Raw genomic sequence first — 27,954 nt, 5'->3', positions numbered from 1 at the left:
CAGCACTGCAACCACAAAATGCCACTTTTCCAGCAAGTTCCAATGATCCCCTCCCAGCCCCACCCGAAAGCAGGGTACAGCAGTGCCCTCCAGCTTCCTCCCAGTCTCCAGGGAAAGCTGCTGTGTTGGTAGCAAGAAGAGGGCGCCTGCCAGGGTCCTCTCTGCCCTCCTATCTCAGTTAATGAGGATCTGGGTCAGAGTCATACAGTTTAAGGCCAGAAGGGGCCACCACATCCTCTAGTCTGACCTCCTGTATATCACAGGCCACCAACACCACCTAGCACCTGCACACTAAACCCAACAACCAAAATTAGACCAAGCAGAAGTAGCCAAAGCAGAAGCTGCAGGTGGTTGAAGAGGAATTTCTGAGCTGCATCTTGATGTTCATAAGATCACAATACTTGTGATAATTTCATGAGTATTGGTGCCTCCATATATACACATCAATATTTGCATGGAAATACACTATAGTCACTGGTTAGTGCAAATTTTAAGAACTCGATGGTTTGAACACCCCCACTAAACGTAAGATGATTAACATGTGTACAGCTTTCAGAATTGGGCCCTTATAATAAATATCAAGTTGAAACTAGTTTAGACTATGATTTAGTGAGTTTGTAAAAAGGACAGTCAGATTAAAAATTTTATTATTTAAAACCAATTTCCTAATATATGTTACAAACCTTAATTTTCAGCTCCGCTTGGGAAAAAATAGACTTGCCAATGTAAGTTTGTTTGTAGAGAGTTTCTAGCCAGTTCCATGTTCAGATTCTCATGCATTAACTCACTGCAGCAGTGTTCAAGTTTGAAAACATCGTAGGGCAATATTTTAAATCCAAACAATTCATTAAAACTTGTACAATATTAACAGTAAGTTTTGAGCAACCCTTTAGAATATTATATATTTTATTTAACCAGACCTATTTTTTGAGCCCAGTGTGATTTAACAGTGTCTATAAAGTGTTTTGCTGTCAGGGGCTATATTTGTTTGTACAGTACCTAACACAATGGGGTCCTGGTCCAGGACTAGGGCTGCCAGGCACTATAAGAATACAAATATAATAATAGTAAATAATAAACTGAAAAACTTTAAAGGGACACTATCTAACTGGTCCTCAAACTTAAGTTTTTTTCAAACATTAAAAATCCCCACTAAAACTAATTATAAGAGTGTATTTTTTTAAAATATACACTGATTTTGTATAGATATGAAACATTCCACTTAATATTTCCTACATACAGGGGCAATTCTAGTACCTCTGGCACCCTCTACAGGCTGACTTGATTCAGACCCCTTTTACAATCAGTTGCTGCTCTTTCCCACTCTTAAGATAGGACATAGCTATTTTATTTTATAATATATTAAACATCTACAAGTTAGGACAGGTTGACTGTGATGGGAAAGAGGCAGTACAGAACAGGCTGGTTAGGGAACGATGGAAAAGGGACAGACAAACAGGCTGACTGAGGTTTAGGGTCAGCACTGAGCAAATCTAGGTTCTTAGTAGAAATTGGAGGTGGAAGTGATCTTTTGTGGATGAACGAAGAACAAGACTTCACAAAATCAGCTCTATGGCTCCATGTAGGGGCACTAAAGGTTATTCTGACTACCCGAGTTGGCTATGCCAATTCAAGCGTGGCTGTGTTACGCTAGTACACGAGAACCTTGAAAGTGAAACTAGAATCATAGAAGATTAGAGTTGGAAGAGACTTCAGGAGGTCTAGTCAAATCCCCTGCTCAAAGCAGGACCAACCCAACTAAATCATCCCAGCCAAGGCTTTATCAAGCCACGCCTTAAAAACCTCTAAGGATGGAGATTCCAACACCTCCCTAAGGAACCCATTCCAGTGCTTCACCACCCTCCTAGTGAAATAGTTTTTCCTAATATCCAACCTAGACCTCCCTCACTGCAACTTGAGACCATTACTGCTTGTTCTGTCATCTGCCACCACTGAGAACCGCCAAGCTCCATCCTCTTTGGAACCCCCCTACAGCTAGTTGAAGGCTGCAATCAAATCCCCCCTCACTCTTCTTTTCTGCAGGCTAAATAAGCCAAGTTCCCTCAGCCTCTCCTCATAAGTCATGTGCTCCCAGCCCCCTAATCATTTTCGTTGCCCTCCGCTGGACTCTCTCCAATTTGTCCACATGCTTTCTATAGTGAGGTGCACAAAACTGGACACAATACTCCAGATGTGGCCTTACCAGTGCCAATCACTTCCCTCGATCTGCTGGCAATGCTCCTACTAATGCAGCCCAATATGCCGTTAGCCTTCTTGGCAACCAGGGCACACTGTTGACTCATATCCAGCTTCTCATCCACTGTAATCCCCAGGTCCTTTTCTGCAGAACTGCTGCCTAGCCAGTCAGTCCCCAGCCTGTCGCAGTGCATGGGATTCTTCTGTCCTAAGTGCAGAACTCTGCACTTGTCCTTGTTGAATCCCATCAGATTTCTTTTGGCCCAATCCTCTAATTTGTCTAGGTCCCTCTGTATCCTATCCCTACCCTCCAGCGTATCTACCTCTCACCACAGTTTAGGGTCATCCACGAATTTGCTGAGGGTGCAATCCATCCCATCATCCAGATCATTAATAAAGATACTGAACAAAACCAATCCCAGGACCGAACCCTGGGGCACTCCACTTAATACCGGCTGCCAACTAGACATCTAGCCATTGATCACTACCTGTTGAGCCTGACGATCTAGCCAGCTTTCTATCCACCTTTTAGTCCATTCATCCAATCCATACTTTTTTAACTTGCTGGCAAGAATACTGTGGGAGACCGTATCAAAGCTTTTCTAAAGTCAGGTATATCACATCCACCGCTTTCCCCATATCCACAGAGCCTGTTATCTCGTCATAGAAGGCAATCAGTTTTGTCAGGCATGACTTGCCCTTGGTGAATCCATGTTGACTGTTCCTGATCACCTTCCTCTCCTCTAAGTGCTTCAAAATGGATTCCTTGAGGACCTGCTCCATGATTTTTCCGGGGACTTAGGTGAGGCTTACTGATCTGTAGTTCCCCAGATTCTCCTTCTTCCCTTTTTTAAAGATGGGCACTACATTTGCCTTTTTCCAATCATCCGGGACCTCACTCGATCACTACAAGTTTTCAAAGATAATGGCCAATGGCTCTGCAATCACATCAGCCATCTCCCTCAGCACCCTCAGACGCATTGCATCCGACCCCATGGACTTGTGCATGTCCAGCTTTTCTAAATAGTCCTTAACCTGTTATTTCACCACTGAGGACTGCTCACCTCCTCCCCATACTGTGCTGCCCAGTGCAGCAATCTGGGAGCCGACCTTGTCTGTGAAGGGCGAGGCAAAAAAAGCATTGAGTTCTTCAGCTTTTTCCACATCATCTATCACTAGGTTGCCTGCCCCATTCAGTAAGGGTCCCACATTTTCCCTGACCACCTTCTTGTTGCTAACATACCTTTAGAAACCCTTTTTGTTACCCTTCACGTCCCTTGCTAGCTGCAACTTCAATTATGCTTGATTACACCAGGCTAGTTATTTTTATTTTCCAGGCTGAAGTGCAAAAAGTAAATAAGTAAACTAAATTTGTGTTCTAATTCTAGTAACTACTACAAATTGTGTGTGTGGGGGGGTGAGGGTGGGGGGTGTTATTTATAACACTGGTATGGAAATTTGTTTAATTATATTACTTTTAGTCTGATACAAAAGTATCATCTTAAGGGATAACTGTGTATGCCAATTCCTATGTTTTTAATGCAATTCCCCAAATTAGAGTAATTCTATCAAACAAAATAGACTCCAGCACCATGCAGGTGGACAGCGAAAAAACAGCATAATCTAGTAACTAGTAAGTTCTCAGATTCTTTAATAAAATATGAAAAGTCATCCTTCAGTTCATGAACTGGCAGTAGGAATTCAGTCCAAAATAAGCAACCATGATATTGGTCACAGTAAAGAGGTACTGTCAGTGTGCAAGGAACCCAGAAAATTCAGAAAAAAAGATTTGCTGCATTGCTTTCAAATGTTCTAAATTAATTTCTAAAACTAATCTTAGAAGCTTGCAAATTAATATATCAATACCAAAAAATGGGTTGTCTTGCTTTGGAAAAATTCTAAATTTACTGTTCAAAGGCATTTTTCAACTATGAACTACAATTCATAACAGGCTGGGAAAAAATATAGACAAAAACAGTTAGGCCCATTTTTTTTAAATGGCCTCATTAGAACTGGTCTGGTTTTCAGAGATGTTAAGCAACCACAACCCCAATTTAAGTCAGTGGGAGCTTAAAGTAAATACTTAACTGAACTGGTCAACTTAAAAAAAGCAACCCCCAAATTCAAGGACAATATGAAAATTTGAGCCTTAAAGTTATACTTAATTTATAGTACTAAACAATTGATTCATTGTCTTAACTAGTAGTTAATTTCAAAGGTCAGAAGTTCTCAGAAGTTATATTCTTACAGTTAAGGACAGAAGAAACTGATATGCTTAGAAAGTAAACCACAAATTCTTCAAAAATCTCTGAAACAGATGGAATGTCATTGTCTCAGAATCTGAAACAAGTTACTGATAGTATGGTCTGGCCTAACTTTTCTTCTATTTCAACTCACCAGCTCGGAGGGGACGTGGAACTCCCCCTACAAAGATAGTTTTTCTCGGGTCCAATGGCTGAGAACCATCCATTACAAAATCACTGTCACTTAGGTTCCAAGGTCGAATTTGCACCTGAAAGAAAGGTCAACTTTTTCTTTACTTCATTGCTAACTTACCCTACACAAAGTAATAAGAATCAGCTGCTAAACGTTTACATATGTAAAATCTGATTAGAATATATGTACATACATATATTCACATTTTTTTTAAGATAAAATAGTAAAATGATAGAATGTGAAAGTAAAAACGATGCAAGTATATCTTTTATCTATGTAGGTATTCAGAAAGTACGCCTTACAGTGTTTACTTGAAAAAGGTGGACAGTATATTTATCACCTCTAGAGGCCAGGCTTGAGTTAGATTTCCTCTTGCAAATGCAGCTACCCCATTCTCTCCCTAATCTGCTTCCTCCTCCAGCCTCCTTTATTAGAATATGGAATATATAAAAGGACATTCAGAGCTTTATCATTTATAGAGTGAACTTAAGGATGCAGGCTGAACATTCAGCTTTCTTCTAGTCACATATAATTTTAAAAGTTGAAAAAGAGGGAAGAGGAAGTGGAATTAATTCCTGTGTTTTAAAATAAGAGGATTGCAGAAATGTAAGTGCACTTGTTCAGTTTAGTTAAGCAGCCAGATAGTGGACAGTTAGACAGAAAGTCTTCAGATTGTACAGAACTAAGAATTCTGCTCAAAAGCTACTTGGATAAGCCTGCTCACCACTACAACCCCCTGAATAAGTGAAATGTGTAAGCATCATTTCCATTTGCCATTGCATTGCAATTTTCATTCACCCACACAAGGTCTAATCTTTTGATTCAAAATGGCCCCTGTGAGCCTTTTATATGAATTTGGTTAAGGACTACTCTGGAAGGATTATGCATATAGTATATTAACTTTAACATATATAATAATAATTACAATTCTATAAAGGCGGCCCCAATCTGCAAGATATTAAGCACATACACTACTTTACTTACTTGACTAGCCCCATTGACTAAATACAGTATGTCCAATTAAAAAGAAAATTGGAAGAGGTGATAAATAGTTGTGCACATGATTACAGATATAAACAGGTGGTAAATGATTGACATTACCCCTTGCAGAAGAAAGTTAGGCCCAGAATACATGTTTAGAGAAATACTTTACATTAATAGCCTAAACTGATGTTGTCATTCCTGTAAATTAATAAAGTAGCAACTATCTATCTTAAAACCACCACCACACATGCAGTTTTTAGCCCCTCTTTATGTAAACCTGTCCACTTTAAAGACTGGTAGTACAGAAGAAGTCTCTACCTCCAGGATTTAACACAGTGCCAGCAATTCCAGAGAGTTTCTTGTAATGTCCCATTGGCAGTTATAAACAGGATGGACCACTTTGTTTAATTTAACAAGATTAAGTCTCTATTCTAGCTCATCCCTGAGTAATATGAGCCAGTTGTGCTGTAGTGGAAATTGTATCACATATGTAATGCACCATTATATGCAAGCGACTGAAGAGGTTATCCACCAACTCATTTCTGATTGCAGACAACATAAAAATGCTTGGTTTTTACATACCAAAAGTCAGGGTTACATCTACAATGCCACTTTACTTTCTAAATAAAATTAAAAACAGGATCTTAGTAACTAGGTCTTTTCCAATAGTTCATTTTTAACAGATTCAGTAGTAATAGGGATAATTGTTCATCCTTGATTATAGGGAGTCTTTATGGAAGTATATGGAAGCAATTTAGAATAAAAAAAGGGGGGAAATACTAAAAGGTATCAGACATTCAACCAGCAACACATTTTGAGGGATGTTAACTAGAAAAAAATATATTTAATTTTCTATACCAATGAATACCTGCCTGAACATATGCTGATTTAAAAAATCCCTTTAGAAGGATCCATTTAAAATTTGATTAGCTCTAGCAAAATGACTCAGCAAGAATATACTTCAAACATGTTTTCCTTCTTTCTGGTATTATCCTACTCCTCATTTGTCCATCAGAAGTGTACAACTATATGCTTTTCACTGGTTTTAATAAACCTTTCTTTATAAACCAAATTTGGGTCAAAGCAAACTTGCTACAGTAAGTGAAAGGCATGAAAGATTATAAATTCCTTAGCTGGCATATGCAGAATTGAAAGCAATGAAGTACTCGCAAGGCTGCCTAAATTATTAAAGAGTTTTCTTTTTTAAATCATAGGGGCTTTTAAAAAAAAAATAAAACAGTATAGGCAAAGAATGTCACCTATAAAAAAACCTTACAATGTCACCTACAAAAAAAATGAGTAACAGGACACATTCAGTTACCATATGGTACTGGAAGTACCAACATAAAAGTTTAATTAAACAGTGGCATTCATTAGCTTCTGAAGAAGCCAAATTATGCTAACATAAGAAGGTAAGCCTAGTAAAGGAACACCAACATAACCAGTTACACCGGGGGAAAATGCTTGCATATTTATTTGCTTTTGAATTGGCATGGGGAAGTTGGTTAAGAGCCAAGGCACTCTGAACACTGCTTACTGGTTTGTCCTTGATGGTGGGGCTTGACACACATAAGTAAAGTTTTCCATCTTCTTCTAGACAGGCATCTATCAGCGCTTGTACAGAGCTTTCCTCCTGGAACAGCAAAAAGGCATAACCTTGGAAAGGACAAAGGCACAAAAAGAAAAAAAAAAGATGAAAACTTTTGAAAGATGGGTTAAAACAGAGAACACAAAAAAAGAAAATCTGAGAACTGCAAATATTTTGTAAGCAAATGATTTTGATAATTCACGAAGATTCTGAATTACTTTGTCCCAATACATAGATGGCAATAAACATGTAATATTGTTGCTAACTGTACTGAAGTTAATCCAATAATAAAATGCTTTCATAAGGAATCCTGCCATAGGATCACATGGAGAAAGCAGGCTTCCCCACGATCACTCATTTTTGTTTTGATGGTGCATACAGTGTTGATGCCACAATGGGGAAAAAAAGTCTTCAGAAAGTTTGTTTTCTTTATATACATTAAAGGTTCCAAACAAACACAGAATGGCTGGAAAAAACAGAAAAAATTGTGGAAGATTAGCCCACAACTATAATAGATCTCTATTTGTGCTCTTACAAGTATTCGTCATCTTAAATAAAGTGATGGTGTTGAGGCAGTTTCAGATGATATACAAGGGGGAAAATACTATGTGGGAAGGTCCATGAAAAGACAACCTGCATGCAGATAATCTGAAAATTTCTATCCTGAACATACATATGTTGGGAAGGGAAAAATGTATATTCTCATTCATTCATACTATAGCTTTATTTCCTAAATATACTTCTAAATCAAATCTCCTAACATACACAGTCCTCATTGAAGACCCATGATTTACTGAATTTGGACTTTTAAATTGCCACATACATAAAAGATTACTACTTGTTTTAGATAACGAAATTTTCTCATGCTTAGACCACTCAAAGGCTCAGACTTTCTTTAAACCTCCCCTCTAAAAAACAGCTGAAATAAGATAATCTTGAGGGAAAGCTGTAAACAACTGAAAGATTATGGATTGAGAATTGGAGTGCCTTCTGACCCACAAATACTCTGCTAATAAGATATCATATTTTAAATCAAATTTTTATTTTAGTTGAGAGTACTGAGATATTGAGACAAGCTTTTGTACAGTATAAACTTAAGCCTCAGATATTCTTAACATGTATCCCTAACAGGTTAAATTTTGGAATAAAGAGAATAAAAGTTTTGGCATTAGTTTCCTTAAACTTTGAAATGCAAAATGTGAGCATGGAGATCAGTCAATTAAGAAAAAAAATGTACATGTCCTCATGTTTGACTACTGTTCAAGAAGTGCAACTAGCATTTATTTTCATAAAACAGACAGTAAAATAATAATATGAAATGGGTTTGTCAAAGTTTTCTATGTAGTAGAGTCCACTGATTTATATTTAAATGTATATAATTTGACATTGTTTTAGTAAATAGGGGGTATTCTTGGATCCTAGCTGCTCAGGATAGTCTGACAAAATAGTTTTTAATCAGTTATGCTTAATGCCTTTACTTTCACCACCACAGTCATTCATACCTTTGTCACCTCAAAGCTAAATTACTGCAATGCTACTACACTAAATTAGATCTTAAGACCATTTGGTAATTACAGCTAGTATTGAATGCAGCTGCCCAGTTGTGGGGGATTTCCAGTAGTCTGTGTTACATCTGTGCTGAATAATTTGGTGTAGCTACCAGATGATTTCCCACTCACTGTTTTGATATTGGCTTTCACCTTCATAGTTTGGACCCTACCTAACTTATAGAGAGTTCCTTTCTTCACACAATTCTGTAGCAACTGCTTGAGCTAGCATTCCTCTCAAAACACAGGAGGACTGCTAGCAGAAAATTCTCAGTCGGGGCACTGACTCAAAGGGCACCTGGCTAGGCCTATTTGCATTCTCAAGTTTTATTGGGGAGGCAGCAGTTAAGAGGAGCTCAAGTAGAATTTTGAAGTAGTTACTGTGGAGAGTGGCTTTTTTTTTTTTTTTTTTTTTTTTGCGCTTGAAACTGAACACTTGGAAGAGACTATATCAGGGGTGGGCAAACTTTTTGGCCTGAGAGTCACATCTGGGTATGAAAATTGTATGGCGGGCCATGAATGCTCACGAAATTGGGGGTTGGGGTGCAGGAGGGGTCAGGGCTCCGGCTGGGGGGGTGGGCTCTGGGGTGGAGCCAGAAATGAGGAGTTCAGGGTGCAGGAGGGGGCTCCGGGCTGGGACTGAGGGGTTGGGGTGAAGGAGGTTGCTCCGGGCTGGGACTGAGGGGTTCAGAGAGTGGGAGGGGGTTCAGGACTGGGACAGGGGGTTGGGGCAAGGGAGGGGGTCAGGGGTGCAGACTCCAGGCAGCACTTACCTCAAGCAGCTCCTGGAAGCAGCGGCAGTGGCATGTTCCCTCTCCAGCTCCTATGCAGAGGCCCAGCCAGGTGGCTCTGCGCACTGCCCAGTCTCTGCAGCCTTGGTTCCCAGCCAATGGGAGCTGTGGGGGCGGCACTTGGGCAGGAGCAGCGTGCGGAGCCCCCTGGCTACCCCTACATGTAGGAGCCAGAGGGGGGGCATGCTGCTGTTTCTGGGAGCTGTGCGGAGCCACGGCATGTGCAGAGCAGGGCAAGCCTCCAGCCCCGCTCCCTGGCTGGAGCGCCGGAGCGGGGCAAGCCCCGGACCCTGTTTCCCGGCGGGAGCTCGAGGGTCGGATTAAAACATCGGAAGGGCCGGATGCGGTCCCCAGGCCATAGTTTGCTCACCCCTGGACTATAGTAATCCCTCACCATCCACCACTAACTCATTATGATCATATTTCATTGGTCAATTCATTTTTTTGGGGTGGAGGCATGGTGTTTAAACTCATAGGCGGACTTCAATACTCTACATACTTCAGTCAGAAAAATTAGCCCCAAATGTTAAGAATGCTCTGGTTTTAACCAATATTTCCACTTGTTATTAAATAACCTCACAGTTCAGAGATTAAGCTAAGCACACCACAATGTGGATGCTTGTCCGTACATTGTAATATTTTTGCTCTGCAAAATTCATTTGGACATTTTGACTGAACAGTCTTTCTTACAGTATGTTTGGTTACTGTGTTTTCTTTCCTGGATGGAACACAAAGCCTGGAAGATAGAAACGAAAAAAAAATCTATACATGTTAGTTTTTTTATACTGCTCCTCATTACCACAGCAGCTGAATGCCTTCCATGTAAAACAAACAGCAAATATTTAGTTCAAGATTTGGGGAAAGGTTTGGGATAATTCTTATCAGAATCTACACAGATGCACCTGAGTTTCTTACCTCATAGTAAAGATTCTGTTGAACGTGTGGCAGAAAGACCCGAATGCCGTTTTTGGATATAGTAAATATTGTATTTGTAGTTATGATCCAATTAACTTTACCCTAAACAAAAAATCCTTGGCTTGTTCTGTTCAGCTGCTAGACTACAAATGCAGTCCTGGTACGTCAGAATTCAGTTTCCTCTCCTGACTCCAGTACCCTATATACTGCAGTCAGAAAAATCAGCCCCAAATGCAAGACCTGTGCTGCCCTACTCTTCTAGTGCATATTACCTCTGCCAAATAAGGAGACTGCAAGGAGTCTCTGAAAATGAAATTCTATGCACTTTGCTTTGGGATTATGACAGCACTCCCCTATTAGCTCTGCTGGGCCACCCAATCAGCTTCTCAAAAAAAAAAAAAAAAAAAGGGCTAACACAGGACTTCAAAACCTGCTGACTTGATGCCTCCCGCAGTTCTTGAAAGGTTTTGGACATCCAAGACCTCCAGAAATCAGGTTTCCACTATAATTAAAAGTTGTGATTCAATAACTGAAGTTAAATTAAAATACTATACTGATAAACACACATAAGAACTTATATGGATTTGAATAAAGCATCTATATCTGCCAAAGTTAAATTAATTAAAAAAAAATCACATTCATCAAAATATTTAGGGATGCAAAAAGTCAGAAGAGAGAACCACCTTGAGATAGGAAACCTACAGTATTTATTTTAGAATTAGTGTTTAAAGTATTCTGAATGTGTGAAGTATTATTACTACTAAAATTCATTGCATAAAATCTATCCTCTTTTCGGTATTTAAGGTTGTTTGTGTTTGTTAAAGATTATACTAATCTTTAAATTAAGATCTCAGATACTCCTTGCTCAAATAGACTCCCAAGAATGAACTGTTATTTGCATTGGAATAGAACCCTGTGGCAGAAGGTGTTCCCTGAACTCTAACTATACAAAAGTTAACTAGAAAATATCCATGAAGACCACTTGCTCCATGCTTAAGCTAACATTGCACAAGGAAGTTTTATATCACACAAGATGCAATTTAAATTAAATATCAAATATGTATTTTATATCAGGAAAAACAAAAGAACATTTTGAATTATAACACCAACCAAGCCTTTTAATGAAAAGCTAATATGTACTTTGACAACTGTAATGCACTAACATCTTTTCACAATTATATCCACCTGTGCTTAAATGGCTATAATTTGCAATTCTCTGGGACAGACCATATTATTCCCTCTAGGAGATGACACCACAACATGTGGTTTGGAAGGTATAGCTTTGGCTGTTAGGCAACAGAGCTCTCAGCCATGCCCTATGTAGTTGTATGCAATTATACAGTGCATTTCACAGATCATCTTGAAGGATTTTTATATATCCTCAAGGATGACTGGTGTTTAAACTTATCCTCTGCCTTTCTCTGATTTTCAGATACAGCCAAGAAAACATCAGGTGGTGTTCAGATGCACATCCAAATGAGATTTAGGCTGGTGTCTGAACTAGAAAAACAGAGCGTTCAGGTTTAATGGTGCCAAAATGAGCTATTTTTACATTCTTCTGACAAAAAAAATAGACAAGCTCATAAGATGAACTTTTCAAGATTCCCAGTGTCATGGCAGTCATTCTCATAATATTTCAGCTGCACCTGAGTCTGAATAAAGGTTTCTTCTTCCCACAGCTAAAACCATAGGAGGTGGTTCATATTTGAGAAACTGAATATGAATTCCTTCCTCTGCCTGGAAGTTGAGTTCTGAGCCATCTCTGCTTAAAATGGATCTTTTGTTTTATTTATTTATTTTAAACCAATTTGATTTTGATTAAAAAAATATTATCTGGACCCTTAGAGCAAGGCCACTACCAGAGAGAGAATGTGACAACGGCAAACAGCGGAGAGGCTAACAGAGGGAGTTTGCCTGGGAGTTCGCCTGGGGAGAGGCCACTGAGGCGTTCATCTTGCAGGCTTCACTGAGTAGTTACTGCAACAGCTGAGGAAACTCTTAGAAGGAATGTAATATGGATGGTGAGCGTTCAGCTGTTACCAGCACAGGATGTGCCATGTTTGTCTTTCTCCCACAGGACAGAAGCGACTTTGTCTGTACAAAGTGCAAGCTGGTCTCCATATTGGAAGAGAAGGTTCAAGGTCTGGAGAAACAAGTATCAACCTTGCGTTGTATAAGAGAAACTGAAGATTTCCTGGACAGATGTCAGGATATGCTTCTATGGGCACAACATTTTGAAGAATCAGAGCAGGCTGCGCAGCAGGGACAGAAGGACGGTGAAGAAATTTGGCAGCATGTGACCTCCAGAAGAAGAAAGAGGAGCGTCCATGTACCAGCAATGCAGATGAGCAACCGTTTTCATGTTCTCTCCACAGGTACTAATGCGGAGAGTGAACTAGATGATACATCTGAGGGAAGGGAACAGAAGGAGACTCCACCGATTGGAAGGCATGAGATGCACTGTCCTAGGGATGGGGGTTCAATGACAGCCACTCCCAAGAGAAGGAGGCGGGTGGTGGTGGTCAGGGACTCCCTCCTCAGGGGGACCGAGTCATCTATCTGCCGCCCCAACCGGGAAAACCGAGAAGTCTGCTGCTTGCCAGGAGCCAGGATTCACGATGTGACTGAGAGATTGCTGAGACTCAACAAGCCCTCAGATTGCAACCCCTTCCTGATTCTCCACATGGGCACCAATGCTACCGCCAAGAATGACCTTGAGCAGATCACTGCAAACTATGCGGCTCTGCGAAGAAGTTTGAGGCGCAAGTGGTGTTCTCGTCCATCCTCCCCGTGGAAAGAAAAGGCCTGGGTACGGACTGTCAAATTGTGGAAGTCAACGAATGGCTACACAGGTGGTGCCAGAGAGAAGGCTTTGGATTCTCTGACCATGGGATGGTGTTCCAAGAAGAAGAAGTGCTCTGTAGACACGGGCTCTACCTAACAAAGGGAGGGAAGAGCATCTTCGCAAGCAAGCTGGCTAACCTAGTGAGGAGGGCTTTAAACTAGGTTCACCGGGGAAGGAGACCAAAGCCCTGAGGTAAGTTGGGAATTGGGATACCGGGAGGAAGCATGAGCAGGAGAGCGCAAGAGGGGAGGACTCCTGCATCATACTGAGAAAGCAGGACGATCAGCGAGTTATCTTAAGTGCCTATACACAAATGCAAGAAGCCTGGGAAACAAGCAGGGAGAACTGGAAGTCCTGGCACAGTCAAGGAATTATGATGTGACTGGAACAACAGAGACTTGGTGGGATAACTCACATGACTGGAGTACTATCATGGATGGATATAAACTGTTCAGGAAGGACAGGCAGGGCAGAGAAGGTGGGGGAGTTGCATTGTATGTAGGAGAGCAGTATGACTGCTCAGAGCTCTGGTATGAAACTGCAGAAAAACCTGAGAGTCTCTGGACTAAGTTTAGAAGTGTGAGCAACAAGGGTGATGTCGTGGTGGGAGTCTGCTATAGACCACCAGACCAGGGGGATGAGGTGGACGAGGCTTTCTTCTGGCAACTAACAGAAGTTACTAGACTGCAGGCCCTGGTTCTCATGGGAGACTTCAACTCACCCTGATATCTGCTGAGAGAGAAATACAGCAGTGCACAGACAATCCAGGAAGTTTTTGGGAAGTGTAGGGGACAATTTCCTGGTGCAAGTGCTGGAGGAACCAACTAGGGGCAGACCTCTTCTTGACCTGCTGCTCACAAACGGAGAATTAGTAGGGGAAGCAAAAGTGGATGGGAACCTGGGAGGCACTGACCATGAGATGGTCGAGTTCAGGATCCTGACAGAAGGAAGAAAGGAGAGTAGCAGAATACGGACCCTGGACTTCAGAAAAAGCAGTCTTTGATTCCCTCAGGGAACTGATGGGCAGGATCCCCTGGGAGAATAACATGAGGGGGAAATGAGTCCAGGAGAGCTGGCTGTATTTTAAAAGAATCCTTATGGAGGTTGCAGGAACAAACCATCCCGATGTGTAGGAAGACTAGTAAATATGGCAGGCGACCAGCTTGGCTTAACAGTGAAATCCTTGCTGATCTCAAACACACACAAAAAAGCTTTCAAAAAGTGGAAGATTGGACAAATGACCAGGGAGGAGTATAAAAATATTGCTCAGGCATGCAGGAGTGAAATCAGGAAGGCAAAAATCACACCTGGAGTTGCAGTTAGCAAGAGATGTTAAGAGTAACATGAAGGGTTTCTTCAGGTATGTTAGCAACAAGAAGAAAGCCAAGGAAAGGCTATCCTGAAGCACTTACACGAGAGGAAAGTGATCAGGAACAGTCAGCATGGATTCACCAAGGGAAGGTCATGCCTGACTAATCTAATTGCCTTCTATGATGAGATTACTGGTTCTGTGGATGAAGGGAAAGCAGTGGATGTATTGTTTCTTGACTTTAGCAAAGCTTTTGACACGGTCTCCCACAGTATTCTTGTCAGCAAGTTAAAGAAGTATGGGCTGGATGAATGCACTATAAGGTGGGTAGAAAGTTGGCTAGATTGTCGGGCTCAAAGGGTAGTGATAAATGGGTCCATGTCTAGTTGGCAGCCGGTATCAAGTGGAGTGCCCCAAGGGTCGGTCCTGGGGCCGGTTTTGTTCAATATCTTCATAAATGATCTGGAGGATGGTGTGGATTGCACTCTAAGCAAATTTGCGGATGATACTAAACTAGGAGGAATGGTAGATATGGTGGCAGGTAGGGATAGGATACAGAGGGACCTAGACAAATTGGAGGATCGGGCCAAAAGAAATCTGATGAGGTTCAACAAGGACAAGTACAGAGTCCTGCACTTAGGACGGAAGAATCCCATGCACTGCTACAGAATAGGGACCAAACGGCTAGGCAGCAGTTCTGCAGAAAAGGACCTAGGGGTTACGGTGGACAAGAAGCTGGATATGAGTCAACAGTGTGCCTTTGTTGCCAAGAAGGGTAACGGCATTTTGGGCTGTATAAATAGGGGCATTGCCAGCAGATCGAGGGACGTGATCATTCCCCTCTATTCGACATTGGTGAGACCTCATCTGGAGTACTCTGTCCAGTTTTGGGCCCCACATTACAAGAAGGATGTGGAAAAATTGGAAAGAGTCCAGCAGAGGGCAATAAAGATTATTAGGGGGCTGGAGCACATGACTTATGAGGAGACGCTGAGGGAACTGGGATTGTTTAGTCTACAGAAGAGAAGAATGAGGGGGGATTTGATAGCTGCTTTCAACTACCTGAAAGGGGGTTCCGAAGAGGATGGATCTAGACTGTTCTCAGTGGTAGCAAAGGTAGACAGAACAAGGAGTAATGGTCTCAAGTTACAGTGGGGGAGGTTTAGGTTGGATGTTAGGAAAAACTTTTTCACTAGGAGGGTGGTGAAGCTCTGGAATGGGTTCCCTAGGGAGGTGATGGAATCTCCTTCCTTAGAGGTTTTCAAGGTCAGGCTTGACAAAGCCCTGGCTGGGATGATTTAGTTGGGGATTGGTCCTGCTTTGAGCAGGGGGTTGGACTAGATGACCTCCTGAGGTCCCTTCTTCCAACCCTGATATTCTATGATTCTATGCACCTGTATGCCGGTTATGGGTAAAAAGGGCTGCCGTCTCTCTCTTCCCCACAGCTATGTCCAAGAAGGACCTGTGGTGACTGTTTTGGTCATACGAAGCTAAAGTATTTGAAGGCATCCAATCAATCATTGTTACAACAATATTATATCTGAAAGTTTATGCAACAGGTCTGGAAATTCAAAGCTGTAGCTCCCACAAAACCATCACCACAACCAAAGTGCATATACACCATAATATAGGTGTGCTGTGTTGTGCAAAGTGGCTGAGTTACAGTTGCTGTGGGAACATATCTGTAATTCCTGATGTATTTCGTTCAATGTATATTAAAAATAACTTCATCCATTTAAAATATGCAATGTGAAATTCAGATGCGTGGAGCTCCAGAATATATAATACTTGTATTTCCTGAAGTGCTCACATATCAAAATACACAAATCCATATTTATATTACTGATATACATTTTTCCCCAACATGCAATCACTGAAAAGACACAGGTATAACTGGTTATCAACTGAGCTGGCCAAAAGTTTTTATCAACTGTTTGATGGAAAATTGTGTTTTTGACAAAAAGCTTTTTGCAAGAAGAGTCTCTTTTCCTTGGAAAAGTTTGGCTTTTCATAAAAAATGAACACCCAAAAACCAAAAAGTTGTTGGTTTTCAGTTGAAAACTGAAGAAATTTAACCAAAACCCAAAAAATTTTATTTCAGAAATGCTACTTTGTTGTCTCATGTCCCATTCTCTTCCCAGACAGACAACATCTTCCATGATGCACTGCAGCCAGGGACTCCCATGCTGCATCATGGCAGCTCAGCAACAGAGGAGACCATGGTGCATCATGGTAGGTGTATTCCAGCCAGGGAGCCCAGCCTACAGAATAGAATAGGGGCATGAGGCATCTGAATGAAAACTCCATGAGGCACCATTACAGCATTTCTAAATCAAGAATTTTGGTTTTCAGCTGAAAGTTTTTGGCTGAAAATTTTCAGTTTTTGATTCTTCACTAAAAAGTCAACATTTTCAATTGGGGAGGGGGGGAGGAAATCATCTCATTTTCCAACCAGGTTTAGGTCTCAAACCACAAACTGAAATAGACTTGCAATATTTTTGATTCCATATTCAGTATTTTGCTAGTTCATTAATTGTAGGTGAAGAAATAAAGAGGCATTCAACTGCTCCAAGGATGTGGAGACGTTTCAATCAGAGTGGCCTGTTTGAGGAGAAAATAACCCATTTCATAATTTATTTTCAAAAGCCAAACTTTTTTAACTCTCATTCCAAACTTCTAGTTACAACAGAATTGAATTTTAAAAATGTTTTCATACAGCTTGGAGCACATTTCTATTAATTTTTTGCATTTGAGATAACTTCTAAATTAAGATTCAGAAAATTCACACTATAAACTGCCTCCTCTGATATACAACACTATTTTGAAATTCAAATGTTATGTCAGCAGGGGGAAATATTAAGCCTATTCTTGCCTTTGGAAGCAGGGCTGCATCAGTTCCATACCCTACTACTGCTCTGGATGTGCATACTTACTGAAATTCGGCATTCTGACAAATTCGGATACAGGAGTCATTCAGAGATGCATACATGTTCAGCCCCACCTTAGTGCAGCTGGCTTAGCTCTCTCATGCATTCCAATATATGGTGGGTGAGAAGAAAGGACAAACTATGAGTATCTTAAGGGCACATTCTTTTGCCTTATCCTACACAGGAAATGGGATGCTGTCACCAATGACAAGGTCTGATTTTAGATAGGATGCAAATATTTTAAGCTTGAAAACAGTTTAACTACCTCCACATTCAAATGCTTCTGTAAGTCAAGCACAGCAGTGTGGTTCCAAACCTGCATATTTGCCCTCATTCTGTTGGCTGAAGGTTTAGAGTGTTCTCTTTTGTCTTTCAACCTGCTCACAGCTCACTTTTAAGGCAGCAATGAAATCTAAAACCTATTTCAGATATGTTTGCTATGTGCCATCTCCTCAATATTTAAAAAAAATTTTTTTGCACCATACCAATAAGTAAAAAAGTTCATATGGAATTACATTGGTGAAATAGTTTAGTGTTCTAGTCTTAACTCTGACGACTTGACTTTTTTTTTTTTTTTTTTAATGGTTCTGAGTTGGTAGCTGTGTCTGGTACCTAAAAAAAAAAAATTTTTTAAAAGGAATGTTTATTTTAAGAAAGTTTAAATTAACACATTTTCTTCGTCTTATTTTTTACTTTTGTTCATTGCATTAAACTTTTCTGAATACTATTTGCTGTAAATCTTTATTTTTAAGATTGTAATTACTAAAATAGTATCTGAATTTCCTTTTAAAATCCTCAAAGAAACATTTTAAAAAGTTGTAACAAATTCAAGAATTTGTTTCCATGACTGTAAAGGATCATCCCTCAAAGTCACCTTTAGTACCCTTATTAGAATATATTCTTTGAACATGAATAAATACACTTCTAAATCCAAAGATGAAATGAATATTCAAAAAACTGATCTTTAGAAAATAAGCCAAGGTGATGACAAAAATCTGCTGACTTTCATTTAAAAAAATAAAATGTTGCCATGCCATGACTGGATTTCCAAAAGACAAAGGGGGATTTAAACATTAAAGAAATCTCAAAATAGAAAGGACTCTCACGTTAGCTACTGCAGAAGAAGAGTGAAATTATGTATTAGTCAGGGCTGCAAAGCTGAATTCCTCTAGACAGACTAATTTTAAGTGGCAGTGTGCAACACTGTCAGCTGATTCCTTTGTCCACATAAATGGTGCATAAGAGATACGGATGAAGTCTAGAATGTAAATAGTTTACATCTCACAGCTAGATTCCCATTAATTTTACATGCTTTTCATGAACAGAGTACCCCTTTAGCCTCAAACTACAGGAAAATGCATACATAGGAGAGATTTCCCTTGCATCACAGTTAGAGAGACAACCTGTTTGTTTGTTTAAGCTTTGAACAAATTACTCTGTGTGCTTAACTCAGTGTGTAAAATAACAATGGTGCTCCTGGCGCCAATGAATGACTATTTTTTAAAATTTTATTTCTTTTGTAGTAAAGTGAAAACTAAATGTCTATACAGGAAACTAAGTAGCAAGCATATTTCCTGCAGGAAGTAGAATGAAAATACCGACCCTTACAAACTGAAATCCTTGCTCAATGGCCCATGTGAAATCAGTTTGGTAGTCTAACTTCCATTCTTTCTGGACAGTGAACCACGTCATTGAGACCACGACCAGAACTTATACCCTTAGTGGCCATAACAGTAGAGAAGCCACAGATTGAAAAAATATGTAAAATGAACTAACTTCTAACCCCTAGAAATCATTCCTCCATATCAGAGTTGGCAAACAGCATACGGATATTAGCAATTTGCTGCTTGTGTTTTACTTACTCTGTGGATAAAATGAGAATTTTGGTCTTTTGTGCTATCAATATGACACAGGTCATTGCATTACATTTCCATAAAAATAATGTAAAATAATATGGAGGGCCTGACTGCTCTGTTGACAGTAAACATCCATAACAGTTTTCCTGAGAGTTTGCCCATGTGTCTATGGCCAACATTTCCTCTCCCCTTCCGTGTCGTTCAGAATGCTGTTGCTGTCCTCCACTTCAGAAGGGAAGTACATTTCAGCTGTGCCACAGGCACGTAAAATTTAGGAAGGATATTAGGTGGCTAGGCATCTCACTGTTTATATATATATTAAAATACATTTATATCAATGCACATGTGTCATACATAGTTCTCACTACTTAGTTTGGTGGCAAAGTTTCCCCCTTAAGCATATACAGGTTGAAAAAGAACTTAAAATACAATGAAAAGAGACTCTCTTTTTAGATACCAGACTTTTTGCCTCAACATTACTTAAAAATATCGCGACTGCACATTTGTAAGGATGTCTCCTCTCATAAAGCTTCAGACTCTGAGCTGTAACTACTGTGGGTCACAATATAATCCAAATTAAAAAGATAACTAAAAAATTCTCAGATGTGATATGAAAACTTAGGCCAGTGGTACGCTACAAAGTTTTTTCAAGATAACTATGTCGGTCAGGAGATCTTGGGGGAGGGGGGGTGAGACAGGGAAACAAAACAAAACACCCCCAGGTGACATAACCATGCTGGCAAAACCCCACTGTAGACACAGCTATGCAGAGAGGAGAGTGTTTCTGTTGACGTACCTACACCCTGATTCATGCTAACATGTGGCGAATGCTAGAAGAATTCTTCTGCTGACAGCCTCAAAGAATTCTTTCACAGCAATGACACCACCACTCACAATCTACGTTCCCTGTAAGCTGCGCAGGCAGGCAGGCAGGAGCCCCTCCCCTGGCCTGGACCAGGCCCACCGGAGTTGCTGGGGAGAAGAGGCAGAGGAGCCCTTCCCCCAGCCAAGCCTAGGCCCGCCGGAACTGTCAGGGAGAGGAGCCCCTCCCTCGGCCTGGCCCAGCCCAGGTCCACTGGAGCTGCTGCGGCCGGGGAGAGTCACTCTCACCTGGCCCAGAGCTGCTGTGGCAAGAGTGTGCTGGGGGGAATCCTCTCTCCCGCCACAGCCTTGGGGCAGCCTACACCCCAAACCCATCATCCCTGGCCCCACGCCACAGCCTGCACCCCAATCCTCTGCCCCAGCTCTGACCCCCCCTCCTGCACGCCTCATTCCCAGCCCCACCCCAGAGCCTTCACCCCTAGCTGGAGCCCTCACCCCCTGCACCCAACCCTCTGCCCCCTCCTGCACCCTGAACCCCTCATCCCCAGTCCCACACCAGAGCCCGCACCCCCAGCCAGAGCCCTCATCCCCTCATATCCCAACCCTCTGCTCTAGGCCTGAGCCTCCTCCCACACCTCAATCCCCTCATCCCCGGCCCCATCCCATAGCCCGCACCTCCCCTGCACCCCAACCCTCTGCCCCAGTCCTGAGCCCCCTTCCACACTCCAAACCCCTCGGCCCCACCCCCACCACATGAATTTTGTTATGTGCACCAATCTGAAGGTGATGTGTCACTCATTACCAGCATATTGGTTCACTTAAACTTCATTCCGCACATGGACGCAAAAAATTAGAGGGAACACTACTCACAATTACTATGTCCCCACCGACAATAATAAGAAAAAAAAAAGAATCATCTGACTGGACACCACTGAGTGTGGAAAAAACCAGTGTTAATCATTACATTGATTGCTTCAGGAAAGAAACGGACTGTGAAATACTTAAGCATCACATCCATCTCAATCTCTCCATCACTGAGAGGACAGCTATACAGTCCCTGAAATCTAACCGTTAGATAGTGATCAAACCACCAGACAAAGGGGATGCCGTCAAAGCCCTCCACCATGATGACTACTCTCCGACACCATCTACTATAAAGAACTCAAAGACCACCCCACACCACAGCATACCCAGGAATTTAAGGATTCATCAAATGCTTGGCCAAACAACTCCAAGAGAAACTCTACAAACTCATCCCCCATGAACCCACACCAGGGATCTTTTCCTTGCTTCCCAAGATACACAAGCAAGGGAACCCAGGCAGACCCATAATATCTGGCCACAGCTCTCCTACTGAAGGAATATCAGAACTCAAAGAAACCATCCTCAAACCACTCAACACACAAAGGGCCAGCTTCCTCCACGACACAACTGACTTCCTCCATAAACTCCACAACCTTTACCACCTCCCTCAGAACACCATCCTTGCCACATGGATGCCACTTCCCTATACACTAACATTCCTCACAACGATGGCATAGCTGCCTGCCTCAAATATTTACAAGACACTGGACAATCCTCAGATATATACCCCAAACACATCACCAAACTCATCAATTTCATCCTCACCCATAATAATTTTACGTTCAACAACACACACACACACTTTGTCCAAACCAAGGGAACAGACCTGGGTACTAGGATGGCTCCCTAATATGCCAACCTTGAAGTAGAATTTCTGGTTTTGTGGTGCATTTGTCCAATGATAAAACAGATACATTGATGATATTTTCATTTTCTGGACAAACAACTAATACTACCTCAGATTTCCACCACATCTTCAACAACCACCACCCGTCCATTCAACTCTCTTTGGAATGCTCCCACACTAGCATCAACTTCCTGGACACCACAATCAGGTTCAACAATGGAATCCTACAGACAATCATATATAAAGAAACCCTCAGATCACCAAACCTACATTCATAGGTCCAGTAACCAACTCAAACAAACCAAAGAATTGGTTATCTACAGGCAGGCACTCAGATACTACAGAATATGCTCCGAGGAGAAAGTCCAGGATACACACTTTAACACACTCAAAACTGCCTTCACCAAACAAGGACACTCCATCAGAGAAGTAGATTGCATCATGAAACAGGCCACCCAAATACCACAAGATAAATTGCTTCAATACATAAATAAACCCCTCCCTGACTGCACACCCCTAGTTGTCACCCCACCTACCAACTCACACTGGAACCCATATGGGATGTCATCAAACAACTACAACCAATACTCGATGGGGACCCCATCCTGAAAGAAGTCTTTCGTGAAGCCCCACTTCTGGCTTTCAAACAATCCTCCAAGCTCATCATCAGAAGCAAGTTCCCTACAGACCAGGACACACCTACTCAAATTGGCACCAGACCATTAGAACAGATGCAAAACCTGCAGACATAACCACTGCTCAAATGGTCAACACCCCCCACAACAGACCTTACAAGATCTATGGATCCAGCACATACCTATGCATAGACAATATGTATGAGGGCCATATGGGGTCAAGTGCACCTGCAGATTTATGCTTAGCCTACTGGGCGGGAAGGGAGAGGGGCCAAATCTGCTGGGGCAGTGGAGACAGCGGGAGAAGGACAGAGCCACCACCCATCCCCCAAGGTAACTCTTGTGGGGTGGGGAGAGCATGGTGGCCCTAGGCTGGGCACAGCGTAGGGAGGTCACTGGGCAGAGGAGACACATGGGGGAGTCATGTGTCCTCCCCTTTACATTGTTCTCCCCTCCATCCCCCCAGGAGGCATGAGTCATCTATGTGCCTATCACATGTGGTGTGCCTCATCCAGTGCATTAAATGTCCCAATAAAAACTATGTGGGCAAAACCAGACAATCACTACGCTCTTGAACAAAGTCATGCAGAAAAATGATAAAAGACAAACACCCTATCACCTGTGGGTGAACAATCGATCTGTCCTCATCCTCACAGGAAACCTGCAAAACATTTTCAAAAGATGAGCCTGGGAGCTTAGGTCTTGTCTACACTACAGAGTTTTGACAACAAAAGTTATGCCGCCATGCAGCCACCGCTTTAATTAAACCACCGTTGCATGTCCACACTATGCCCCTTATATCAGCAGAGTACATCCACATTAGCAGCTCTTGCATCGACAGAGAGCAGTGCACTGTGGTAGCTGTCCCACTGTGCAACTCGCTGCTACAGGGTTCTTTGGGAAGGGTTTGTAATGCCTCATGCAACAAGTACAGTGTTACATGATGAAGGTTTCTAAATCCCATCATTCCATGGTCAACATACCAGATTGCCAGCCACTTTTCAACTGAAGGGTGTGGGGTGGGGATGGGTGGAGAGTGTGGGACAGGGAGTGTGCGTGGGGGTGGGAGGAGAGAGAGAGAGTGTGTGGGCACACTGTCTTTTTAAGTTCAGACAGCAACTGGAAGCAACAAGTCTTGATGCAGGGGGAAGGGGACACCCCAACATCAGGCCCCACCTCTCTTCCCGGCTCTGCGCGCGTGCACACACGCACACCCCCCTACCTGCCTACCAGCCACTGTGTTCCTAATGCTGGGGAGCGCAAGATTCCACATTAATGATTTGCTGTTAGCTGCTGGAGTGGCATGCTCAGGTGTCAGAACTTCCCAGAGATTTGAAATGGGAGGGGAGCATGCCTCTGTAACTGGAATGCAGGCCAGTGGAGTTCAAAACAATGAACAGAGCAGTCACGGTGGGCATTGTGGGACACTGGAGGAGGCCAGTTATGACGATATAATGAACAGCAGTGTCTACACTGATGCTTTGTCATTTTAATTTTGCCACAAAAAACTATGCTTGTTGAGGTGGTTTTGTTTTGCCGACGAAAGGAGCATTTTAGCGTGAACACCTCCACTGTTTTGTCAGCAAAAGCTGCCTTTTGATGACAAAACTGTGTAGAGTAGACAAAGCCTTAATTCATTATTCTGCTACACGAAAAATCATGGACTTTTTTGTCGTATGATTGCAGACATGTCAACAGGCCATTCTACCTTGAATGATCTCTTAGAATATGTGCTAACTACCTCGGCTAAACAATCTGTCCCACCTTGTATTTAGCTGTGATGCTCAGAGTACCTTTCCCAGACCAGAAGGGCTCCGTGTAGCTTGGAACTTTGGCTTTGTCTACAGTGCCACTTTCGTCGTTAAAATTTTTGTCACTCGGGAGTGTGAAAAAACCCACCCTGAACAACAAAAGTTTTATGACGAAAAGCACTGGTGTAGACAGTGCTTCGTCGGCGGGAGCTGTGCTCCTGGTGATGAAGCTACTGCCACTCTTTGGAGGTGGTTTTATTTTGTCACCGGGAGACGATAAAGAGCAGCTACATAGCGCACCTTACAATGGTGTGGCTGCAACGGCACAGCTGCGCCATTGTAAGGTGCGCGGTGTAGGCATAGCCTTTGTCTCTGTCACCAACAGAAGTTGATCCAACAGAAGATATATTACCTCACCCATCTTGTCTCTCTAATATCATAAGACCAACACGGCTACAACACCGCTGCATATGATGTACCTGCTCTTGTTTGGTAATGTGGTATTTATTATGCCAACAGAAAAACTCCCTGTGTCAGGAAAAGCTGCCTCTGTACTGGGGCTCTGCCAGTACAGCTATACTAGCAAAGCATTCATAGGATAGACAAGGCCTTAGTTTAACTATATAATTATAATACTAATCACATGAACCAGTAATGATGTGATTTACATAGATGAGCTTTGGACAGTGGAAGTAAGAGTTGTATTTGTAGAATTTTCTGAGGCAATATATATTGTTTCATGACACCTACAGTACATAAAATTAAAATGGAAATAAGTATCAGATAAGTAATAAGCAGTACACTGAATTTGAGAGAAACAAAGGGGGTGATGTAATATCTTTTATTGGACCAGCTTCTGTTGGTGAAAGACAAGCGTTCAAGGTACACAGTTAAATTTGTTGGTTTCAGTATTAAGAGGCAATACATGTAGAAACTGCTCCAGGCAGAAACAGATAATCTATTCCTACTGTTTGTGTATGCATCAGGCCTTTTTAACTCTGAACAGGCTGCTGAAAATAGATCAGCTTTCAGGTTAAAAAACAGATTTATTTTTTCATTCTTTGCTTGAAAAGTCAATTTCTAGTCCTTCTCCAAATAATGCTAATGTAGGAAGCTTCTAGATAAATATAAACTGATAGCCTCTACTTGATTTCAGCTGCCATTTCAACCATGTTGCAAGCACAATCTTAAAAAATTAAGCATCCAATACATGGTTTGGAGGAAGAAAATCTGGGGGCAAGACAAGAGCAAAAGTTATCTCAGTTTCTCTTTTTACTAAAAGACACTTCAATTTTTTTAATTAACAAGAAAGTTGTTTATATTTAGAAAGGTCTTTTATATGGACTCAAGAGCGACACCAGATATCCCTACTGCTTCCCTCTCTGCACACACAAAGAGAAGCAGCATGCAATTTAATAGCACCATAGTGGTAATACTCCATAAGTAAGGCCCTATTTAATTTGTAAAATTGCAGATTCTATAATATTAGGTTTCCACTGCAGTTCTGACAGTGGGAGCCCCGACAACTCTGGGATGGAGAGTGTGAGCCCCTGCTCTCAGCCCCATGCCCCCGCTCTCAGCTCCAGGCGGCCCACAATGGAAAATTGCAGAAAAATAATAATGGACTTTATTACCACAAATACATTCCATTATTACTTTCCCACAATTTTCCATAGCTTGTCCTCAACTCAGCTGCAATTTTCTGACAATCATCCCACAATTCAAGTAGGGCCTTATCCATAAGTTACTTAGGCAATAATGAAGACTGCAAAGTAGTTCATATTTCCTTCCCTTTATAAAGTGGAAACCTTGGTGCGTTAGGAGAATTTGCTAAGTCACAACTTTAAAAGTGGAACTTGTGAATTGGTATCTCCCAAAAAGCCTGCTGCTTGCTACCTATTCAGTCAGCTCTGCTGCTGCAGTTACTGATAAATACCATTTTGCACAACCTGGGGAACTGTAGACAGCATCAACAAAACTGATAATGATTACACAGTACACAAAGTAAGCAAATCTAAAAAAGAAGAAAAATATTTTCTTCTTTACTAACATTGGAAGAGATTAGTTTTGGGGGTTATTTGTTACAATCATAGGTACAACATTTTTGGATAGAAATGTGATTTTCAATTTGATGGCATCCCTTTTATTCACTGTAGTTAGCATAATCCCATATCAGCAGCACTATGCAGACTAAATCAGTTAGGTCTTGAAAAATAAAGAGCAAGAACTTTTGCTTTCATTTAATCTTTTCCACTGATGACAAAAGAGGAGTAATTATTTAGTTCTTGGCTTGAGAAAAAGCACTAACCAGTAGAACGAGCAAGAACACATATGATTAACAAGAGTTATTTGAAAATTTCATTTGCAACATTCACAGTACCGATTTTGCATGTCAGCATTTTCCATTAATCTAATCTGTTTTGTAGCTTCGGGTTCAATGGAGATTTTAGCATTCTGCAGTTTACCCATGTTGAAAAACAACATGTCCCAAAGTCATAGTCACTCTGCATTATCACCATCTCCATAGAAGTCTATTATGCTGTCAGCACTCTGAGTGAACAAAAACGTGTTCTATTGCTGACAGCTTCAACACTAAGTTTCTTATCAAACCATGGTTACTTCCACCAGAACTTCACCGCAGCAGGAAAACAAATAACTGTTTTGGATTTTCAGCCACGTGTGTATTGCTTTCCCATTCTAGCTGCTCAAGTCTGTTTCTTTGTCTCTGTAAAGTTGACTGGGATTCTCAAGATGCATCTTTTTCTTCAGTGGCAGAAGATTTCTCCAAATCTCTAAATCACTCTTTGTAACTCCATTATATTATTTCTTTAAAAGAACAGTAGCATTTGGGGAGTGCTGAGCACTTTTTGGGACTTTATAATTCACAGGTTTAACTTTTAAAAGCTTTTATCAAATTCTCTAATACACCAAGATTTCTACTTCATTGAGGGAAGGAAACGAACTACCTTGCAGCCGTCATTGTATAAATAATGTATACTGATGCATTAATGCAACATTTTTGTGCTGTTAAACATTATGCTGATACTATGTTACTGTAAGAATAGCACTATTTGTGTTATTGCAATGAATGTTTTGTCAGCAATTCCTTTACAATACCCTACTTATAAGAGTTTATAATAGACTTTGGACTGAAACTTTGCTTATGGCGACAGTCAGTGACAACTAGCATGGCATGTACTCCAAGTGGCACACAGGAAAGTTTAATATGCTGTGGGTCTGGAGTCTGTGGACCATCAGCCCATTGTAATATCCTTCCTCTGCCATGTCCCTCCGTCAACTTAAAAGTGGAGTTTGGTGCTTCATAAGAAATGTTGCATGCTTATGCACCAGATATAACTGGTGGCTTTTTGTATCTTGGACCACACAATACCATGATTCAGAAAACCAGTTTTAGTCCAGGGCCAGAAAATTCACAGATTGACATGTAGGCTTGTATTTAAAAAGGTAGAAAGAAGCATTTCAGGAGAATGGCTTTTGCAGCTGTTATGGAAAAGAGGCACAGGTTTCTGAAGAAAGACTGGATGGCCAGTCAAGCTGATCTGATTTCAGCAGTCTGTTCGGTCTTAAAATAAGCTGTAGGGCCTAATCCAAAGATAAATTATGACAATCAGCTGTCTAGA

The 27,954-nt window shown here is 41.4% G+C and overlaps 1 protein-coding gene across 7 annotated transcripts in view; it reads right to left on the bottom strand.

Annotated features, from left to right (window-relative positions):
* The window catches only part of CPEB3 (cytoplasmic polyadenylation element binding protein 3), a 184,413-nt gene that overhangs the window by 19,104 nt on the left and 137,355 nt on the right, over positions 1 to 27,954 (bottom strand). For all 7 annotated transcript variants that reach the window (XM_074959091.1, XM_074959090.1, XM_074959089.1 and 4 more), the window contains 2 exons: positions 7,154 to 7,272; positions 4,594 to 4,708 (listed from right to left, as the gene is read on the bottom strand). In XM_074959091.1, coding sequence (XP_074815192.1) covers positions 4,594 to 4,708; positions 7,154 to 7,272 — 234 coding nt within the window. The remainder of the gene's footprint in view (positions 1 to 4,593; positions 4,709 to 7,153; positions 7,273 to 27,954) is intronic.

Source organism: Natator depressus, chromosome 7, assembly GCF_965152275.1.
Source record: "Natator depressus isolate rNatDep1 chromosome 7, rNatDep2.hap1, whole genome shotgun sequence".
NCBI classification, from domain to species: Eukaryota; Metazoa; Chordata; order Testudines; family Cheloniidae; genus Natator; species Natator depressus.
This window is presented reverse-complemented; position numbering and strand designations above follow the sequence as displayed.